The sequence below is a fragment of the Felis catus genome, chromosome C1, assembly GCF_018350175.1.
Source record: "Felis catus isolate Fca126 chromosome C1, F.catus_Fca126_mat1.0, whole genome shotgun sequence".
In the NCBI taxonomy this organism is placed as follows: Eukaryota; Metazoa; Chordata; class Mammalia; order Carnivora; family Felidae; genus Felis; species Felis catus.
In genome coordinates, this window is record NC_058375.1 from 55065066 (window position 1) to 55087819 (window position 22754).

General features: G+C 39.7%; 1 protein-coding gene across 1 annotated transcript in view; it reads left to right on the forward strand.

Moving 5' to 3' along the window:
- SGIP1 (SH3GL interacting endocytic adaptor 1) overlaps positions 1-22754 on the forward strand; it is a 204535-nt gene that overhangs the window by 69841 nt on the left and 111940 nt on the right. The window contains 2 exon segments of the mRNA XM_019837194.3: positions 14664-14727; positions 19243-19267. Of these exon segments, the coding sequence (XP_019692753.2) occupies positions 14664-14727; positions 19243-19267 (89 nt within the window).

The window sequence follows — 22754 nt, forward strand, 5'->3', positions numbered from 1 at the left end:
AAGTAAAGATTTGCAAGTGAGTATTTAGTGGAGGTTCTTTTCTCAGTGATGGAAAAAGTCTTAACCTGAAAACTCCTTGTTCAGTTGCTTATACCAAATAATGATGGAGAAGGTCATTTTTAGCACTCAAGTCTTTGCCTGGCTTGGAACCTTTTTTTTCAATTCAGTGAATGTTCACTGACTATCTGCTGTGTATGTGGCACTGAATTAGGTTCACAGATGGGGCACAAGATGAATAAGAAGTGGGTCCCGTTCTCAAGCAGTTTAAAGTCTAAGAGAACAAAGATAATGTAAACTGTAATAGGAGGCAAAAATTTGGTAAGTTCTATAATGAAGTCGTAAGTGAAGTTTGGAAGAACCCAAGGGGGGAAAAATTCAGTTCTGTAGGAAAACTTGGTACAGACATAGGTGGGCACTGCTGAGCCAGCCTGAGGATGGGTGGGTTTCTGTGGGTATAGTTTGAAGAAACGGTTGTCCAAAGAGATAGACCTCCAAACAGAGGCTAACACGTAGGTCATGAATATACTTGTTTAGGGAATGAGGAGAATGTTTGGTTGCAGAGCACAGTGTTCAAAGAGTAATGATGACAGATAAAACTGGAGAACTATGAAAGACCTGGTCCTAAATGCCACACGAAGTAGGGAGTTCTGTCTTCTGATGACTTCAGAGCAGATTGAATTCCACTGAAATCACTGAGGTGGACTGTACTTAGACCAAGTGGCTGAGGCAAGAAGGTGTGTGCATGTGTTTACGTGGCCATAAAAAAGAAAGAAAAAAACAAGAGCTAGCCTTGGTTTTCTTTTTTAAAAAAACATTTTTTAACATTTATTTATTTTTGAGACAGAGAGAGACAGAGCATGAGTGGGTGAGGGGCAGAGAGAGAGGGAGACACAGAATCCGAAACAGAATCCAGGCTCTGAGCAGTCAGCACAGAGCCCGACACGAGGCTCCAACTCACGGACCGCGAGATCATGACCTGAGCTGAAGTCGGACGCTTAACCGACTGAGCCACCCAGGCGCCTCTAGCCTTGGTTTTCAAGGGAGTTTCAAAGGAGAACTATCTGGGGCAGCCTGACTAGTGTGCTGGCAAAATTTTAAATTAAGCGTGTAGGTTCTGTTATAAATGTGACTGTTCCAGGAAGAACAAAATACATTTGTGAAAGGTACCACATAATTAGCTTAATTCAGATTCAGCATTTGTATCTTGGCATTTCTACAGATACCATTTCTAATGACTTTTTTTTTCTGTTTTGTTTTGTTTTCTATTATTAAAGTCACCTTTTACTTTCCTTGTCTTTGAGGTTATAGTCTCATAAAGTGAAAAGTCTTTTTAGAGTACTTAACAGAAAATTTAATCAAAATGCTAAGCCAGATCTCAGCTAAAAAAGTATTGGCGTCATTGGAAATGTGATTCAGATTGCTAGGGCAGTGCCGTTCAGCCAAATAGGGGTTCATGACACTATTCTAGACATTTAGAAAGTAATGAGTTATATTTATCATAGAAGTGGAAACAAAAACATATTCAAACATAAAGCTACGTGGTAATTTAGAGTACTAGAGAAGATGGTTATGTAGTTTTGTGTTCTCTCTCTCTACATATATAGGTACACATATTTATATTTTTATATTGGTCTATATATCATACACACGTATTTGAGCTGAAGTAAAGCATGAAAGTTGGAGTCCAGTCCCCTCTATAGTTCTCTGTGTGGCTGTGGGCCTATTGCTTTAAGCTCTCAGGGCTTTAGTTTTGCTGATCCAGTACCAAACCAAATGTTGATGTCCACTCTGCTATTCTGTGACTTAATTACCTGTCAGTTGTGCTGTGTTATTTCCTCTTTTTTGTCCTTTTTTTTTTTTTAATTTTTTTTTCAACATTTATTTATTTTTGGGACAGAGAGAGACAGAGCATGAATGGGGGAGGGGCAGAGAGAGAGGGAGACACAGAATCGGAAACAGGCTCCAGGCTCTGAGCCATCAGCCCAGAGCCTGACGTGGGGCTCGAACTCACGGACCGCGAGATCGTGACCTGGCTGAAGTCGGACGCTTAACCGACTGCGCCACCCAGGCGCCCACCTCTTTTTTGTCCTTTAACGGAAGCTGATTAAAACCCCCTTCCAAGAACAAACAAAAATAAAAATTGGCTTAAATTATGATTTGGAAGTTGATTAAAAACCTCAAAGCCTTCTTCAACCATTACCTTTAGGGGGGAAAAAGTAATTCAGCAAACCATACCATAGATTTTTATTCATCCAAAAAATTTTAAGGATTTAACCTGGGATCAGTTTTATATTCAGACTCAATTTTTAGAAAATAATGATGTGACAAGCCATTGATTTTGCTAAGAACATTATTTGTTAAGCATGATTTATTTAGGTTTCATAGCAATCCTATGACATAAGATCCATTTTATGGATGAGCATATTGAGGTTAAGAGAGGTGTAAATTTATTCAAATTAGCACAAGTAGCTAGTGGCAGAACCGGTTAGTTATGCGGGACTAGAGCTGCAGAGAAGTGATAGCATCTTACATCCATGCAGGGATTGAAAGAGACAGCTGACTTCCAAAGAACCAAGTTCCCTTGCCAGAGTGCAAAGCTTTTGCTGGGGCGTGGCTTCACAGATTCAGACTGTTTTTCAGCATCTCTTACATCTAGGTGAGACTATTTGGTATACAAGCCATGCTATTCTGGCCAGTGGCATATAAGCAGGACTATCTCTTTCCTGGCTGAGGTGGTAAAGTATCTGAGATACCTTTCTCATACTCTTCCACAGCAATCTTAAAGACCATGTCTTAAAGGTGACAGCTTTATGAGATGGAAGGAGCCTAGGTGAACAGATTGGAGATATATAGATACAGATACAGATACAGATACAGATACAGATACAGATACAGATATAGATAGATATAGATAGACACATATTTGATATATATCAAGAAGGATTCATATATATGAAATTGAGCTAACAGCACTCCCTGATGGATTGGCTATGGAGAACAAGGGAAAGGAGGAGTGCAAGGTGCTTCTTAGGTTTCTAGATGAAGCATCTTGGGGGATGATGGTACCATTTTACTTGGAGAGAAACCCCCTGAAAAAGAAACTGGCTTGGGAGGAAGATCAGCTTTCGATTACCCACGCTTCATGTGAACATTTGTCATTATCTTGTAAGACTGGTGAAAAGTAGGCAAGATTTTATAGAATCTTACAGTTAACACATCCAACAGAAGAAACCAGAAAATATACTAGAAGGTTTGTGAAGGGAAATGCATTTTCCTTCCCTTTTCATATTAACAAGGAAAGAGAAGAACCTTACTATTTTCACTGGATTGGATACTTTACTTTTAGATGATATATACTACCACAGTTTACTGTTTTTCAACCCCCAATTAAGATGATAAAAATAATCACACAAATAAATAATGATATTGCTTTCTGCTTGGGTAGCATTTAATTTACATATCCAAGTCCATTTTCTCGTTTAAGACAATAATCATGGGAAGCAGGTAGTTTACAGGTCAGGAAGCTGAATTCTGGAGAGATTGATCTTTTTTTCAATATCACATATCTGATTAGTGGTAAATCTACAGTCTGGTTTCGGGACTGACTGCAAATGTAGCACAACTCTGTGAGGGGTTTGAGTTCAGGAAGTATGGAGGTTTCAACAGAAGGCTCTTAATTAGGTTGAATCTCAATTAGGATTATCAAAAGTGATATATTTATATACTGTCACAAATGGTAAACTCTTAAGTGGTAAGAAATGTTCAGGAATTCAGGAAATTTAAATACTTTGGTTAGAGTTTCTATACAGAACCTAACTCAAATGTTAGTTTTCAAATAACTAGTGTAGCATAGTACTTTTGGCAAAAGAACAGTGTAATTTTATCTCTTGATGATCTAGAAGAGACTCATTTCATTTATTTAGCATATCATAGTGACATTAAACAATTTAATTACTTTTGGAGCTTTCTGGAACAAGGTAATAGATGATGTTACTTTCCTTCTTGAATACTTTCTTTTTTTAAATTTTTTAAATATTATTTTTGAGAGCGAGATAGAGTGAGAGTGGGGAGGGGCAGAGAGAGAGGGGGGCACAGAATTCAAAACAGGATCCAGACTCGGAGCCATCAGCACAGAGTCAGACGCAGGGCTCAAGCTCATGAGCTGTGAGATCATGACCTGAGCCGAAGTCAGACGCTTTACCGACTGAGCCACCCAGGCGCCCCTCAAACACTTTGAATGTCTGCCTGTTGCTCTTAAAATCTAAAGTCTCTAACTTGACCTTCAAGAACTTGAATTATATGGCCTTGCACTTCCTCATCTTATGTCACTCTTCACTCCAAACACCACAAAATTATGCATACATGTCATACTGATGAAAAAATAAACAGTTAAAGTGGGTGGCAGCTACTTAATTGAAGGTAGGTGTTTTAGGGTTACTTAGTAACTGATCTGTGATCTCACATTATTCAAGGGTAATATTAGATACAGTATCCCTAGACCAGAAGAATCTCTGGCACATGACAGATATTCAGCAGGTTCCTATCCTATCAACCACTGAGTGAGAAGATGAGGAGGTCTTCTGATAGTGATCACAAATAGTCTGGAACTTGCACGACTCTAAGCACGACTCTAAGCACTGAATAAAAGGCTAGGGTTGTATCCCTGGCCATTACTGGGATATTGGTGAAGAGAATACTGACCAATATGGAAAAATTGCCATTCTGACCTTGCTAGGTAAGAATGAGTATCGAGAACCAAAGAATCATTAGTAGAATAACAAACGTCAATTTGAATGTTTAGCATATAAGATTTATAAGTATGACCATTTAGCCATGCGGAGGGGATTGCTTGATAATTCTGCAAGCCTACCAAGGGTTAATTTCCCAAGAGCATTAACTTGATATTTTCTGCCTCCAATGAGAATAGACAAAAGGGGATCAGGTTTTCATTGCAATTTGATAGATTTATATTATCCCACAGGAATAATTTCATGTCAATGAATTTTGTTATCTGTTAGGATTTATAGCCAAAGCATGGATGGTGGGACGACAGAAGGATGGATGGATGGAGGGCAGGTGAATCAATACATGGATAATCATGATCTTTATGACCCTTGTAAGTGGGATCCATCTACATACATCCCAGAGGCCTTTGAGACCTCTCAAAAGAACTTAGAGCTAAATTCTCTATTTAGTTCCCTTTTGAGACTTGTATTTTTTGTGCATGTTTATCTGATGACTGATCTTATTGTTAAAAAATATCTCCTTCTGTATATATTTTTAACTTTTAGACCATTTCTATTCTATTTTGGAAGTAGGCTTCATGGGCTCTTGGTAAGTGAAGTTGGCTAATGGCCTGTGGTGGGTTGGCTCTGCAGTGCCATGTAAATCTCCTTTCCCCTTGTCCACCTCTGTGCCTCTCCCTAGTAGGTTAGAATTAAACCACGAGAATTCTATGCAGAATGTGTTCCAGCTTTCTTTTTCAATTCACCTTTGGCAAATTTAACTCAGAGCACTAAATGGCACATGTAGTAACAAGTTAGAGGTTTTACCGAAGTACTTGCTCTTTCCTCTCTGGATGAAATCTAAAAAGACAAGGGCACATGAAAAGGATTTTTGTTACTGTCCAGTTTGCTTTCTTTGGGATGTATTCCCTTGTTGAAAATGGAGTGTTTTGGAAATGAAATTTGGTGAGTTGTGATTCAGTGAATTTTTCTGTTTATGCCTCAAGACCAGAGTCCATCTGAACAGGATCATTAACTTTAATTTAATCTTACATGTCAGTGTCAGGCAGGGGAGGGACTGGAGATGGGGGGGAGAGAAGAGAGTCAGTGTATGTGGGAAGAGAGAATGAGAGAGAGGAAGGGGGAATAAGAGGGAAGCCATTTTATAGAACAAGGTTCTCATTGAACAGGTCAAATTAATTTTGTGTTTGAAGTGTTATTTTCCAAGCAAAGCATGTGTGTCTCCTCATCACAATGGAAGCAAGAAACTCCAAATTCAATATACCACTAATCCAAGTAGAGGTGACATTGGCTTATTCTCAAATCACACTGGGAAGACCAACTGATTAAGTTCGTAATAGACTTGCACATAGTAAAGGCTTCATCAATGGTGTATTTTTATGCTACAGGAGATGGTTATATTTCCTGAAAAGACTGTGAATCTTCTAATCCCCACTTATCTGTTGTGATAGATGTTACCAGATTAAATTTATTGAGACCAAGTTTGGTTTCTCTATTAAAACTGTAATCCAAGAAAGCTCAAGATTTTGAAAATTTGATTATTACCGATTTTTGGTGTATTTTTATTTCTAGAAGAATAGATCTACAAATCAGGCATTTAGTTGCTTTTATGTAATCAGCTGAAATAACTGGTTCCCAAATGCTTTGTAACTATCAAAACTGCAAGAAAAGCAAGAGAAATCTGCATATAGTGGTGCACAGTATAATGTAGGTATTATACAGGACTTTTATACCCATTTAAACTTTACCCAAAGCTTTTATGATGAACAGCTGAGAAAACTGAGACTCAGAGGTTAAGTTTCTTGCCCCAGGAGATAGAATAGACGACATTCGAATCCAAGTCTTTCAGAGCTCAACCCTCCTAACTTTCATTACAACTGCATACTCTTCCCAAGGATCTTTCTGCTTAAATCTTAATAGAAGTTGTTCATCTGCTTAAAATTCCTCCTAATTCTACTCAGCTCCTTCATTACATTAATAATAGCATAGCAGACACTAAGTCCTTTTGTGGCAAATCTGTTCCATGACCATCGTCTCTTTAACATTTTCTTCCATGTCACCAAATGTCAAATATTTATTTAAAAAAAAAAGTCATCACTGTTTTTAACTCCTTGAAGTTCTGAATTGCCTTCTAGCAATCTCCATTTTAGTGCATGAACATGAACTCTCACGTATCAAATCTGAACGTCAAGGTGCCATCCATCTCACATCCTTTCGCGGTCCAATACTAATGGAGGACATCATCAGGATGCACATTTCTCCCCGTAGGCTCCCCTCAGAATGATCGGGCACCATCTTTGTGCCTATTAAGTACAAAGAACAACTGAATTTCCTTTGAGTCACATAAGAATGAAGGTAAAACATTCAGACCAAAGGGCACATGCCCATCAATTTTGGACAATTTTGATGAGAATTGCAAATATATAGAGCAACCAGCAAACATTTGCTGAGTGACTACCATGTACCAAGTACTGCCTGACACTGAACTTTCCTTTATTACGCAGTTCCCGTATCTTATGCAGTAGTCTAAGTACTGAAAATCATAAACATAAAAAACCATGGGAAGGGCTGAACTCTGTCTTCACCTATCTTACATTGTTCTGTAAGACCCTCTGACAAAGAATCTGAATTGGATTATAGTACCTATATTTAAAACTTAGAGGAAGAGCTGATATGCAAAGAATCTTAATCTTTCCTGACAGAAATACAGCGACCATCATAATGAATAGATATTGACAGTCTAGAGTTACTGTCAATATGCGGCATTATGCCCAGGACAATTAAATTTGTCTGTTTTATATTACTGAGACCAAGTGCTTGGCCTGGGTTCCTGCAGAAAATAAATAATTCCATTACATGTGATTCACCTTTGAGTAACCCTCCAAGCTGAAGGCTCAAGCTGAAAATTTACATTATTACACAAAGAATAGATTTTGCAAACATTTATTAGGTGTCCTGATGTTCCCTGGGCAGCGTACAAAGATTTAAACATGCAAAATACAGTCTTCATATGTAAGAAGTGTGCATCTTAATTTTCCTAAAAAGGTCTTTCAATTAAAAAAAATCTAGTTGGTTTTTGTTTGTTTTTTAATAAGAGAGCAAAATGAATTGTGATGACTGACAAAGAGATATCCAGACACGTGAGGAACATGGACTCTGGAGTCAGGCAGAAGGGACTCTGAAATGTGGTCTGTCAGCTACTAGCTGTGTGTTCTGGTACCAGTTACTCCTCATACTCCACGGTATAGAATCAATACGATAATAGCTCCCATCATATGAGGTTGTACTGGGGTAAGATAAAGAACTTCCTGATACATTCCCTAAACCCTCATAAGTACTTAATAATTTACTTCCGTTCGTTTTTCACTATGATATGTGTTTTGGGCTAACTTGAGCTTTTTGATGTGCTCTTATACACATTATTCACCTAAAAATGTGGTGAGGCCTTAGCACGCCACTCACCCTGCATTTCCATTCTCTGCTCTAACACTTATGCATTCACTCAGATAGTTCCATCCTGTGCTGTTCGGGGCTCCTTCTTCCCTAATACTTCCGTTTGCACAAATGCATATCAAAAACCTGAACATCCATGGAATTGTAGATTGCAAAGATCAGAAAAAGTCATTAGTTTTTGTTTTAACCATTATAAAAACTTTGGCCATTTTTTTTTTTTACTTGTTAAACAGATATGGATGGTGTGTCCACCATGTCCCATGCATTGCTCTGGGTACTACAAGAAGCATCATGACCACCCCGTAAAAAGTTGCTTGGTTTTGGAGTCAGACAGAACTGGCTCAAATCTTGGTCTTATCGCTTGTTTGTTTAGTGATCTTAGAAGAACTTAATCCCTTGGAGTCTGTTTCTTAATTCATAACATAGGGGGTTGGTGATACCTTCTGAGCTCATTGAAAGGGTTAGTCTGTGTGAAGTGCTTAGCACAGTGCCTGGCACATACGAGGTACTCAGTGAATAAGAGGTACCTCCCTTTGCTCTTAGTGATTGCAAAGAGAAAAACTGGGATTATCCCTCCAAACCTCATGCCCTGTGAGGACATTAATCTTATATTAAAAGTAACATGATGCCTCTTAGATTCTCTTTGCTGCAAATGACAGCCACCAATGGGTCAAATTGGGATTTGATCCCAAATCTTTGGATTCCAAAGAGAGCCATGCATTCTGCTCCTTCCCACCAGGTCTCCTGCTTGTGTTTCTGGGAACTGGTATCTTCATGCTTTGGGCGAGATACATGAGGGAATGATTTGTGTCCCTCTAAGAACTGTGTTTTGCATACTGACTGACCCTAAATAGCTCACTGCCATCTCTCCTCCTTGTGCTCCTTTTTTTTTTCCACACCAGTAGGTCACTCTAGACCCAGCTTTGTGCCCTGGCCTTGCATTGTCCAAGCTCTGCTCCAAAGCACTGTTTTGGGAAAGATAGGAAGTGGAAGAACCAAATATACCCCAGGAAGATGATCTCCAAAAGTAGTGCCTTTTCAACAATTTCATAGGCAATACGCTTATACGAAGGCTTTAACACCACAATGAAGAGCTATTAGTGAAAGCAATGTGTAAGCAAGATGGTGAAATGAGTAAAGAAAGTAATCAAAAAACAATACCTTCAAAGGAGCTCTGTCTCTCAACAATCAAATACACAGAATATGCACCCCCCCCCCCAACCCCAGCAGGGCCCTCTCTCCCCCAGTATTAGAACCTGGCTTTGTCTTTGGCTCTTCTCCTCTCTACTGCATCCCTACATCTCTCCCCATCTCAACCCCTTTACATTAGCTCATGTGATAAACCAGTTGCTGCCAATGTGCTAATAGGACAGTGACCATTTTACATGTGGATTCTCCTTGTTGCCCCACAGCTAGCAGTGGAATGGCAGGAATTCTGGACAAGGATAGAAAGGAGGATGTAACTGGCAGGACTCTCCACTTAGACTCCTCTATGGGAGGACGGCATCTCTGGTTAAGGCCAACAGTGTCTTCTGCGTGTCTGGGTCTCAGCTCCTGCCTAGAGGATGTTCACACCTCATTTTCTCTTTCCGGACTCAATTCCAGGACGATTACCTCAACTTGTCCATCTACAGAATCAGTCTTCATTTCTAAGGAGAACAAAATTTCAAATGGGATTTTTAAAAATAAAACAGAAGACATAAAACCAAGCAAAAACCCTGTAGGTTCTTTTGACTATCAGATTTTGATGTTTGATCTAAAATTAATATAGAGTCCAAATGTTTCTTTTTGGAATTTCCCTCCGAACAATTCTGTTTTCAGTGTAACATTTAAGGCTCATATTCAGAATTTAGCATTTGCTTAATGAGTTTTTATAGAACAGTTGTACTCAGGAGAAAAAAAATGGGTAAAGGTCATTATGTTCTGCTCTACTATTTCTTCTTCACCTGCAGAGTTGTATACTCTTAAAACCAGGAAGTTCCAAGGTAATTTGACTTTTTTTTTAAATTATCTCAGGGAAGTTTCAGAGAACAACACTAGTAAACACAATTTGTGTTTTAAACTTAAAAGATATTTTCTTAAGTTAAAAAAAAAGACTCTCCAACTTTTTGGACCTTTCACAAGAAATATTATTTTACATATGAGTATACTAAATGTTGTTTATCCATTTATTTATTGATAGAGAACAATTTCATTACAAAAATTTTTATTGAAGTATAGTTGATATAAAGTGTTATGCTAGTTTCAGGTACAAACATAATGATTTGACAATTCTATGTATTATGCAACGTTTACCTCAATAAGTATAGTTACCATCTGTCACCGTGAGAACTATTTCATTTTGAGGAGAATTTTATTCAGAAAATAATTGTAACTAAATGATCAGGCGTACCTTTATAGGTTTAATTGAATATATATAATAAGTGGAGCTTAGGGGTGCCTGGGTGGCTCAGTCGGTTAAGTGTCCGACTTCGGCTCAGGTCATGATCTCGCGGTCTGTGAGTTCGAGCCCCGCGTCGGGCTCTGTGCTGACCGCTCAGAGCCTGGGGCCTGTTTCAGATTCTGTGTCTCCCTCTCTCTCTGACCCTCCCCCATTCATGCTCTCTCTCTGTCTCAAAAATAAATAAACGTTAAAAAAATTTAAAGAAAAAATAAGTGGAGCTTAAAGGCTTTTGAAGAAATCTCTTGTCAATTTAGAAAAGCCTGACTGTGAGAAGTACTGTATATTTAGAAGCTCATGAGATATTACTGGGCCTGACCTATAGATTCAGGGTTCATCTATGTACAGATGGCAAGTGAAACCATGTGGGTTTGCCCCAGGGAGAGGGTATAGAGGACCCTAGGACAAAATCCTGAAGAACTTCAACATTTGGGGAGCAATAGAGGTAAGGGAGCCTCCAATTTCCTCCCTGGAAGTGATGATAATGAAACCTAACTTAGGCAGTTATTTGAGAAGAAAACGCCTCCTACTTTTGCGCATACATGAGACAACAGATGTAAAGCAACTGGTGCCTGGCTTATAGGTAAGGCCTCAGTAACGATAACTAATAATATTACACTGATGAAACTTCTTATTCTATATTTTTCTTATGTTATCACTGTTGTCAATTTCTGTACTCTTTGCTTTATGTTATTACCTTGTAACATCATATCCAGGATCACCTATTTTGAAATGAGCTTTCCCACCCTCTTAAAAAATCAGTCTATTTTTAATTTCATTTTTATTCCCAGACTTGACTAGCTCCTCTCGTAGTACCAAAGGAAACTAAAAGAATCTAAATTAAGTGGAGAGGAGCTAGAGGCACAGGCCAGACTTCCTGTGTGGCTGACCCAAGGCTGCAGTTCTGGATGCACACTGGAGGATGTTCTCACCTCCACAGCTTGGAGGAGAATCATTCTAGCCCAAGATCATCAAGACAACAAAATTCTTTCCCTTAATATCTCTTCGTTTTGATATTGACAAAAGAATATTTACTTCATTTCTTAAAAAACAAGTGATGTTTTTCCCTCCCATTTCTGGTAAAGAATAGTTGACAAATATTCATGACCCAACCTAAAAACAATTACAGAAATTGACTTTAAAATTGTCATGAAGTTCTGGAGTCAGAAGTGGAAAATCATTACTCCCTTTCAAAAAACTTATTTGAATATTTTTTTAATGAACTCTGAAACGTATGACCACACCTGTACATTCACTTTTAACACAGTTGGTATGATTGTTTCTTCCTGGATCTTCTCAAAGAGCTGTTAAGATACAAATAACTTCTACGTTTCATAACTGTTTGCTTTAGTCTTTCAGAGTTGTCTTCCTACTTTCCTAAATTTCTCCAACCTTTCTCGAGGGGGGAAAATGTTTCCAATGCTTTCTCTTATTTGACAATTTGGTTAGTTCTGTTTTTCTGGAATGTCACATATTTGGTGTATTCCCGTATGTATTCCGTATATAGAAAAGTATTCTAGATATGGGAAATGCAACTTTCAGTGAAATTAAAATTACAGATTGGCATAGCATTTTGTGAATGTGTGCAAATTCTTTCTTCCCTTATTATTGGCTTATTTGTTATAGACAGAGATTGATACACAAAGAGATAGAACTTGTATTAAGCTACACAATTTAAAATGATGCTGGAAATGAACTCTGTCCCCTGAATCCTGATCCTTTGCACTTTTCACTGGAAGATGGACAATTCATGGTGTTTGTGACTTAGTTCATATTGGCTATTGTCCAAATTTGGTGGTCATAACAGGACAGAATCTATGGAAAACTACTATTGCCTGTTCTCTTACCAATTTAATACAAGAATTACTGGAATTTATGTGTATTTTCTGATCTGTTTGGTGGAACGTGCTGTCTCTTATAGTCAAGTTATAGAAAATAAAATGATTTGAAAACATAAAATAATAATAATAGCATTTATTTTAAAGTCCTATAAAAACCAGCAGTGATTGGTAAAATATAGCATTTACTGTGACCCCAAACCTGAATTAGAAGCATGGAAAAGCCAATTAAGAGGCCTGGACCCAAGAAGAAAATGATGATTGTCATTATGATATTTTTTCCCTATAAGAGGATAAGGCAATTAGAGGTAAGAAGCAAGAAAGTTTTTAACGATTAAAATTAAAAATGAGGGTGCCTGGGTGGCTCAGTCAGTTGAGCATCCCACTGTTGATTTCAGCTCGGGTCATGATTTCAGCGTCATGGGATGGAGCCCCATGTCAGGCTCCATACAAAGTGTGGAGAATCTCTCTCACCCTCTTCCCCTCTCCCCACTGACACGCACTCTCTCTCTCTCTCTCTCTTTAAAATTAAAAAAATTAATAAATAAAAATTAATGGGGGAAGGTGTTCCTAAATATTATGGGTGGGTAGTTTTAAATGTCAGTGAGTTTTCCTATAAACTCATGTGAAGAATAATGAAGAGCTTAATGTGGGAAGAGAGTTTTTTTTAAAACAAACATTGACATTTTAAAGACCTAAACACCTTAAATGGAATGACTATTAAAATGCAAAATTAGACTGAACAGAGACATTTTGGGGATCGCATATGAGTAGAACCCTAAGAGCCAGATAATGAATGACTCACGTAAGCTGAGCGGTTTGGGCTGACTCACATGTTTTGGAAGAAGGTGTCATCAAATCTCTGATTCTGTCAATGTTTTTCCCTTTGTTCCACCTGTTAGTGCCAAACAAATCCTGAAATTCAGTGACTTTTCCAGCTCCAATTTGTCAAGAAGACTTTCCAAACCACCAATAACAAGTCTAAGACTTTGAAATATATAGGCATCTAGTATATCTGAATAATACTCACTAAGAAACATGAGCCATATATGTAACTATGGAACATGTAGGAGATAGGAATCCCAGACAGAGCCTTGACAGGATAGGAATGGAAGAACCAAGATTGGGCTTGGTTTCTCCAGGATGGAAGAAAGGAGTCTTCTTACCCCAATACTTCCTGAATGATGCTTCCTGGAAGATATTTTAAATCAACAAATGTTATCTGGTACCTATACCAGGTGTAGGGAACATACAGAAGGAATCCTTGGTCTGTGTCGTAGAAAAGCTCACAGCCTGTGAGGGAAACTGACATAGGAACTAAGTGAAACAATTTGATAAATAAAAATATACCTAAGAACAACATTAGGGGTCGGGGGCAGGGTGGGGGCACAGAATAGTCAGTTTCTTATACCTCTAGGGCTGAGAAGCCCTCACAAAGAAGGTGGCATTTGTCTGGGCCTTGATAGATGGTTGAAATTCTAAATATCCGAATAGGAAAAGCACCTCAACCAGAGGTAAGAACCACTTATAGAAGAAAGAGATACTGGAGTACAGATATTGGGGTATGTTCAGAGAATGGTTAATAATCCACAGAATTGAAGAATTAGAAAAAGATGAGATGGGACTATGGGAGACAAAGATGTGTTCTGTCAATGTAGCTCTCTTGTTCATGTAATCTGTGCCTTGGAATGGTCCTACTCTCAGGGTATGTCTCACCCAAAAATTGCTGTTTATATAAATCTGTGATATGGTTTCTTGACCAAGGACCTATTTAGTGATGAATAACAATAATCTAAGAGAAGCTTGCAATCTTTTCTATATCTAGCCCGGATCTCCTTTGCATTCTTTATATTCTTAGACTGTTCAGAGAGCTAAGAACTTACAGTGCTGGGTCTTTGATAAACATCTGTTGAAAATAATAATGAATCATGTCCACGTGCACACACAGATACTTACATAAACTTTCACTGCTTTTTAAATGTTCGAAGTTAACTGGTGTGTTGCAACTTCAAAAATTTCGTTCACTTGGGGGCACCCAGGTAGCTCAGTCGGTTAAGCTTCTGACTTTGGCTCAGGTAATGATCTCACAGTTCATGAGTTGGAGCCCTGATACCATGTATTTGAATGTTGCTAGGAGTGTTCAAAGAGGAATTCGATCTCCTTGACCCTTTGTTGTTTTTTCCACAGGATTGAAAAAACGTACAAGGAAGGCCTTTGGAATACGGAAGAAAGAAAAGGACACTGATTCGACGTATGTACTTTGGGACAGCACAGCGGCTCAGCTGCAGCTGAGGGACCACATGTGGCCATGTGGTGTGGTCAGCTGCACGGCAGAATGAAGCACCCGTTAAACCCTTTATTTGGCTAGAATCCCCGAAAGTTACAAAATGGGAAAATCAACAGTTGTTTGGATACAGGTGAAACCAAAGAGGGCTACATTTACTACTCACCTTTAGCTTTTCATCCCATATATTTTTATCATGCATAAATTTTAGCACAGTATGAGCGCTGCACTGTGTCCTTGTCCTCCAAGAACGTATAAATCATGGGATAAAATATCTACCATACCAAAGAAATATCTTCCATATAATAAAATGAGATAACATAGTTGAAATGCCTCCTATGGTAGCTAGTGCTTAGTAAATGCTCAGTAAATGGCAGTGGATGCTACTCTTACTCTTACTAATACAAATTAATATGTGGTCAGTTCCTTATGAGCAGTTAAAAATGAAATTTCATGGAAATTTGAAGGTGGGAAAACTCATGTTTGGACAGATGATCAGTGAAGCCTCAGAGAGGGAGGAACCTTGAGTTTGGACTTCAAGTAGGTGAGGACATGCATCTCATGCCAAGGGAACAATGACAGCCAAGGGAGAGACATGGAAAAGTCCAGTAGGCATTCAGGACAAGATAGCTAGGACAGTTTGTCTACATGACGGCTGCAGGTAAAGGTGGTAATGGCAGGCAAGGCTGGAAAGGAGACCAGGCCCAGATAGGAAGGGCTTTAAGGGCTAGGGTGAGGTGTCTGGGCTTCCTTCCTTAGGAATGGGCAACCTTGAAGCCTTGAAGCCTTTTAAACCAGATAGTGTAAAAAGTTTTCTAAGGGGAGGAAGCAATTTGTGTGTGTGTGTGTGTGTGTGTGTGTGTGTGTGTGTGTGTAGATATCGCTTGTTAAAATCTCTGGTTCTTACCTTTTCTGTATGCTTTTTCTTTTGGTAAATAATTATTTCAGGGAAATGACATTCACTCTAGTCTTGCAAGTTTTTCTTTTTTTAAAATTTTTTAATGTTTTATTTATTTTTGAGAGAGAGAGAGACAGAGCATGAGTAGGGGAGGGGCAGAGACAGAGAGGGAGACACAGAATCCGAAGCAGGCTCCAGGCTCTGAGCTGTTGCACAGAACCCAATACAGGGCTTGAACCCACGAACTGTGAGATCACGACCTGAGCCAAAGTCAGAGGCTTAACCAACTGAGCCACCCAGGCACCCCAGCCATAAACTTATTCTACCAGCAGTGATAGTTGAAGGACATGCTGTTTAGTACAAACCTTTGCTTTTCATGAACCCCTGCTCTCGAATTGGGTCATGCATCATTCTGGCAAAAGGCTGGGAAGTTGTTCTGGCAATTTACTGTCCCTTCAGTGTTAGGTAATGCTTATGTTCATCTGCAATCATTGAAACCTTGTTGATGCAAACTGTTTTTAGGACTGTCACAACTCCGTGAGTGTTGCCAAGCAACCTGCTCCAGTAGCCGACCAGCTCCAACTATAGCTGATTGAACCTCCTTAGACAGAGAGTGGGGTCGGGACCAGAGCTTCCTGATTTGATCATCATTACAGTGGCTGATAGAGGAAAAGAGAGAGCCTGTGCTAAGTGGCAGGCCCTGTGCAGGGTATTTTTGTATGCACTGATATCCTTTTTAATCCTCACGGTGATTCAATAAGGTTAGAAATAATATCTCAATTTTAGAAATGAGAAATCAGTGCCAAAAGGGATTAAGTAACTCTCTGAAGGCTATCTGGAAATAAGAGTTGGAGCCAGAATTCTAGTCCAAATCAAGTGCCCATCCTCTGTCACCCAGAAGAAAAAGACTAGGTGGGCAAAATTTTAATCAAGACCTGTAGCGGAGTAAGAGAAAAGGCAGTAGCTGCAAAAGGGAACTGACACTTCTTAAAATAGCGACAAAGGCCCATGGTAGATGATTAGTTTTCAAATAGAAGTCAGTAAATATAATGAGTTCTCTGCTAAAAAGAAAATAAAATTACTAAAAATATATGTATAGAACTTCATAAGAGGGGGTTAGAAAATGCATTGATAACACATGCTCTAGCATCTGAGACTGAGATGTTAGCAAACATCTCTCCACTCCCCATCCTAGGTCAGATTGTATAAAAACTTTATTCTAGATAACATTTCATGAGTATTTACTATACTCGAGACACTATTCCAGGCTCTTCACTTTCTTCACTTCATTGAATCCTTTAATAGGCCTATGGGGTATATGCCATTTTCATAGCTATTTAGTAAATGAGGAAACTGAGACACAAAAGGCTCAAAGAACTTGCCCAAGGTTATGCAGTTAGGAATCTATGTTGACTGAATCCAGGCAGTCTGGCACTACAGCCAGTGGTCTTCACTGCCATGCTTACAGTCACCAGACTAGGAGACACAGGCTCCATTCCGTCAATGGTTAAGACAGAGGCAGGATAGGACACTATGCCGCTATGTCCAATTACAGGGAAATGCCACCCCTATAGCTGCAATATGCATGAGATCAAGCAGCCTCTCGTTTAGATCGCCTATTGATATACCCTTGTACCTGGACCAATAGTGGGCAACACCACAGCCAGGCCTATCTGCAGAGCCTTGTCTTCATATCCATAATGTGCTGCCCCCAAAGACATCCCCGTGAGGATCAGTATCTTTGGATATATCCTACCCTAAAGGTGACACAATCATCTCTCTCTCAGTTCCTTCAGTACAGGTTTGCTATCCTGGTAAGAAATGCTTATTTTTTGCGGTATATAAATCTGAAAAAGGAAGTTTGCTTTGATGAATGTAGGGCAGTACCTTTCCTCTATGCTTTCTGCCCAACCTTGGCTTATTGGTAACCTTGGTAACCCCCTGGATTTACTCGCCTGTCTCATTCTTTTTACCATGAGCATGACTTCTTCATTATTTCTGTCCTCTGATTCTAGCCTAGTGCCTGGATATAAACACTCAGTATTCATTCAGTGAATTATAACTTTTATCAACTTTTATCTTCTTACACTTTGTTTTACATGAAATTTCTTTGAACCAACTAATTCCCATAGCCAGGTTCAAAGACCCCAAGATTTCTGTCAACTCCCATGGGTCTTTCAATATCTGGGTCCTTTCTGCATCTAGTCCATGTATCGCTGATTTACCTCTGCATCCCCACAGACACAGACCTGCTTACGAAAAATGATGTGCTCCCATCAAGTGTTTTATAATCCAAATGGAATATCTTGCTGAATTTGAAGGGGGTGTTAGTAGGAAAAGGAAATCCCATCATGGAGCCCAGAAGATGTGCTCCTAACTCTCTGCATTTCTCTCCCCCTCTCTCCCTCCCTCCCTCTCCTCTCTCCTCCTCCCCACCCCATGAATCAATAAGGAATGTTGTTACTTGGTCCCACCTCCTAAAGAACAGTTCCAACCACACCAAACTCCATGAGACTTCAGAGTCCACCTCAAGCACTTATTAAGTTTACCTTCCAAACAATGCAGGTCCTCATCTAAGCATGACTCTGGCCTCCGTGTTAATAGAATAACATTTTTCTAGCTCTTTACAGAGTGAACTAAAATAGGAAGTTATAAAGTCACAGTGACTACCCTTTTATTTCTCCCTTCCTCTGGCTCCTCCAGTTCAGTTTCCCAAAGGAACAATAATAGTACTTGCTTTGAAGTCTAACATGGCTGCAAATGGTCAGTTTTGTGTTCTCAGTGATGAGACACCATGAAAGAGAAAAAAAAACAAAACATAACAAATGAACAGTTTTGACTAGTTAGTATGGGCCAGGAACTAATTACAAGTTCTTTATATACTTTATTTTATTTAAACAGACTTTGAGAGATTAAGTAATGTATTCAAGGTCACAGAACTAATGAGTGGTGGAGTCTGGACACCCAGGTTCATCCTACTCTGGAACCTTTACTGCTAGGCACTGCAACACAGTGTCACCCTGGATGATGAACTCTCTTGGCCTTAGGTCATCAAGGGGGCCATTTAGCAAACATTGTCCTCCATTTCCTGCTCTCTTGAAATCAAAGGAGCAGTAGGTATATAAATATAGAAGAAAATACAGATTCTCAACGTAAAGAGAGAAATACCATAGGAGTTCCTTTCTATAGGGAGAGATTCAAGACCTAGTCACAGGGGAGAAGATGAGAGAGGGCAAGTCAGTTTACATTCCTTGTGGTAGTTTAAATGGAGCCAGCTGAGTGGGACAGACTCTTAATAAACTCCCCTCTCAAAAGTGAACCAAGACACCGCGATAGCAACATATACCTTTTGGACAACAGCTTTTAACGAGAATCTGCCTCCTCCCCCACACACAGGCACACATCCCACGCTCAAATATCATTCGACTAATTTGTTTTGATTTCGTTTTCATTAGCCAGGTTCACTGGGGTGGGAACACAGGAAAGGGGGAGAGAGGTGGTCTGCAATTCTTATTGTTGTATGTTAGTCTATGTAGCAAGAATGATTCATTTTCCTAATAGCTACCCATTTCTTTTTGTTACAGAGGTTCACCAGATAGAGATGGAATTGTAAGTATTTAAATGACCATTTTCAGTAGGTTTGCATTTCAATATATATACTATGTTTGAATTTCTTGAAGCCCCATTTCTTTTTTTTTTCCTGTAGGGAAAAAATAGCTCAAATGACTTTTCAGACCTCTCACTGTTGTAATTTTCTGTAGTAATTGCATGGGACATATAAATGCAGTCTTGGTCAAGTTAAACTTATTTATTGCATTCACCTAAAATCCTGCCCCAGAGTAGGCGAGCAAACCTCAACAATATGGTGGGTCAAAAGCCAGACAGTTCCTGCAGGGGCTGCTACCATTAACTGTTATTTCATTTCCAATTTAATGATATAATAGCTCGTTATGTGAGAATGTTTTTCTCCAACAGAGGCCACAAAGTCATAATGGAGCTCAGATCCAATAAAATTGAAAGAAGGTTTTCCCCTTTAGTTGAGTTGCAGATACATTTTCTATATTAAATTCCTAAGTAGGGAATGGTCTTGAAACCACTTATGCCTGAATTTACAGCCTGAAGGAGGAAAATGTGTCCACTGGGTTTAGGTTTAACAGTAACTCTGACTTCTTGCTGGCCACCAGATTTCTTGCTTTTTTAAAGAAGTCTATGGCACATGGGCTTGGATTTATCTGAGTTGAGCTTATGGGAGTCTGTACCAACTTCTAAAATGACTTCCTTTGAATCTAAATCAGACGCCTATTCAGAAGGTTCAAAAGAACAGCTGTTACTGAAAAAAAAATGGACTCACATTAGGCTCATTGGGCTGGAGTGGGAACTAAAATAAATCTGGTGGTTAAAAATATTTTTTAAAAAATCACCCTTCATAATATTATACTCAAATTGAGGTGTTAATTGCAGCTATAGCAGAAGTTTTTTCTTCCATACTTGACTCAAGGTTCTTAGCTTTGGGGTCCCTTTTGCATTCATGTAGTTCTCGCCATGAAATGTTAAGAAAATAGACATAAATTGACCAGACATTGGGTAACACTATAATCAAGGCTCTATTCAGCAGGGGAAAAAAAAGACCCAGAAGACTCAGCTTCTCCTCACCTCTTGCTTCTGGCTCAGAGCCCTCTCGTTAACTCTGTCTCAGGTACTCTCTGCTTCTGTGTCTTCTCTCTGCTTCTGTCTTGGTCCCCTCCCTGGGTTCTCTTGTCTCTTTCATTCTGACCTCGGCAAGGCTCTGTTAGCTATTCTCTGCTTTCTGTCCCTGCTGCTCTTAGGCTAGACTGCTGTTTCCTGCTTCTCTCCCTCTACCTCAGTCTTGTCCCTTTTTCTCTAACGCCCTGCTCCTCCTGCCCTCCACCACCTCCTCACTCCCTACCCTATTGCTACCTCAGTGTTCTCTGCTCTTCTAGGGACCACCAGTTTAAATCTCTGGTAGAACCGCAGCCCTGGCATGTCGGTGCAGCCCTGGCATGCAGCTGGCAATGATGAGCATGTGCTGCATTAAAGAGCCCAGCCATGATTCTGTGGATTCGTGTACCCTAAGTCAGGGCTTCATAGCTGAGCTCCCTGAGATCTCTCTCTCTGCCACCAATCCAAGTCATATATTTATCTATCGGCAGTGGCACCCTCCTTGTTCCCTAATTGGAAATGCCATAAATATCACTGGTCGTGATTTTAGGAAAGAGGAATTGTTTAATTTTGACTTCTCAGGAAGTAAGGCAGACCTGTTTGAAAAAGGCCACATTCTAAGTAAATGCAGCTTCCTAGGTAATTGGCATTTATTAGCCAGCTGCTAGTTTTGCCGTTTGGAAGGACTCCCCAGATATTCCTCACTCACTGTGGTCACCAAATTTTGAGAACTCCTTATCATATCAATGCTATAGGAAGTCAAGTTTCTGCCTGCATTCAGTCCTTAGCGATCTCAATTTTCTTTCAAACCCAGGCTGATTTCTTTAATCCCTTGTGTCTGTGGACCCAGGCGCACTTTTATATTTTACCTGGCTGATTTAGCTTCCAAATTACTGTCTCCTGGGTATCTGAAGTTGAACTGCATGGTTTCACTAATGTGGTTCTGCAAACCACAGGTGGTAGTGCACCCCCTTAATGCTTATAAATGGCTATGCGATAAGTTCGATGTACTGATGCCTATTTAATTTCAGTTTCTCAAAACTTAATGAGGCCCATCTCTGGTGACCGCACTTTTGAGGGTTAGTCTACAGAGGCTTCATGGCAAGGCTGCAGGTGTGAAGGTGGGCTTGCCTCGCTCCCCACTGGTGAATGTCCCTCCAGCAGAGCTGTCTGGCATGATGTCTGAGACTTCAGGCAGCTGCGAGTGACAATGCATTCTAACCCAGAGACCAACTCACCTTTGTGCAGGGTGCGCTCAAAACATTTTCCTGAGCAGTTTAGATTTCCATCCACACAGGCCGGGGGCACAGGGAATCACAGCCATGGCTGTGAGGAGATCTCTGCTCATCCTGAACGCGTGCGCAGGAAAGGGCCCAGACTTGAAGCTGTCAGCAGTTCATGCTGTACGTATTGACAACCTTCAGGAAAGCTTTGAAAAGGAGGGATATACGGTAGAGCTCGACTTACTGGACTCCTATTGGAAATATAACCATTTTTATTTAGTCTCTTTGGTGTGTCCCAGTGTCTGTTCTCTACCTGTAAATTAAGTTCTGGCTGAATGAGGCCCAGATCCACGTAATCCCTAGTGCCTGGGATGCGTCTTCCTCCTTCTCCCTTCTTCTCCTGGCCTAGCTACACTGGCCTGCTGAATAGAGCCTCATTATGGGCCCCAAAGTCCACTCCTTGCTTAAGGAACCCTGCCGAGATTGGTAGGCCCTACGATTTGGCCTAGAAATTGTTTCTTCTATGGTATGTTTGCTGACTCCATGTGATTCTTTATATGTGTCTTAAAGAACAAACAGATCCTTTAACAACTTTTTTCTACATGAAAACAATCAATTCCAGCAGCCCAGCCCACATGAACCACCCTACAATAACAAAGCAGAGTGTGCGCGTGAAGGAGGAAAAAAAGTTTCGGTAAGGAAACAGATTTTAGTTTAAAATTTCCAAGGGGTTGTAGAAACAGTGAGTAAAATCCCAATTTGAAATTTGGAAAAAACAGTGACATTTATTTAACCAATCTAAGAAAAACTTTCTTAGCTATTTCTAAATTATTCTTGAATATCCAAGGCCAATTTTTAAATCAACCATATAGACCTGATATACTGACGTCTGAATATACTGTTTAAAGAGTAATCGGGTTTAAAGGACATGTGTTTCTTTTGTCTTAGACAAAGGACAGGGATTCAAACTTGTAAAGTAATATGCTGTTTATAAGAAAGCTTTGGCTGTAATATAAACGTCACCATACAACTTGAGTAGCCATTTGTTAGGATAAACACTATCTTAGTAACATCATGAATTCAGCAGGGCCTTGGCCTGTGGCAACGAATATACTCGGCCAAACGATGGTGAGTCAGGGATGCTGATCCAGGCCCAGACTATATAGCAACTATTACCGTCTTGTCCACTACAG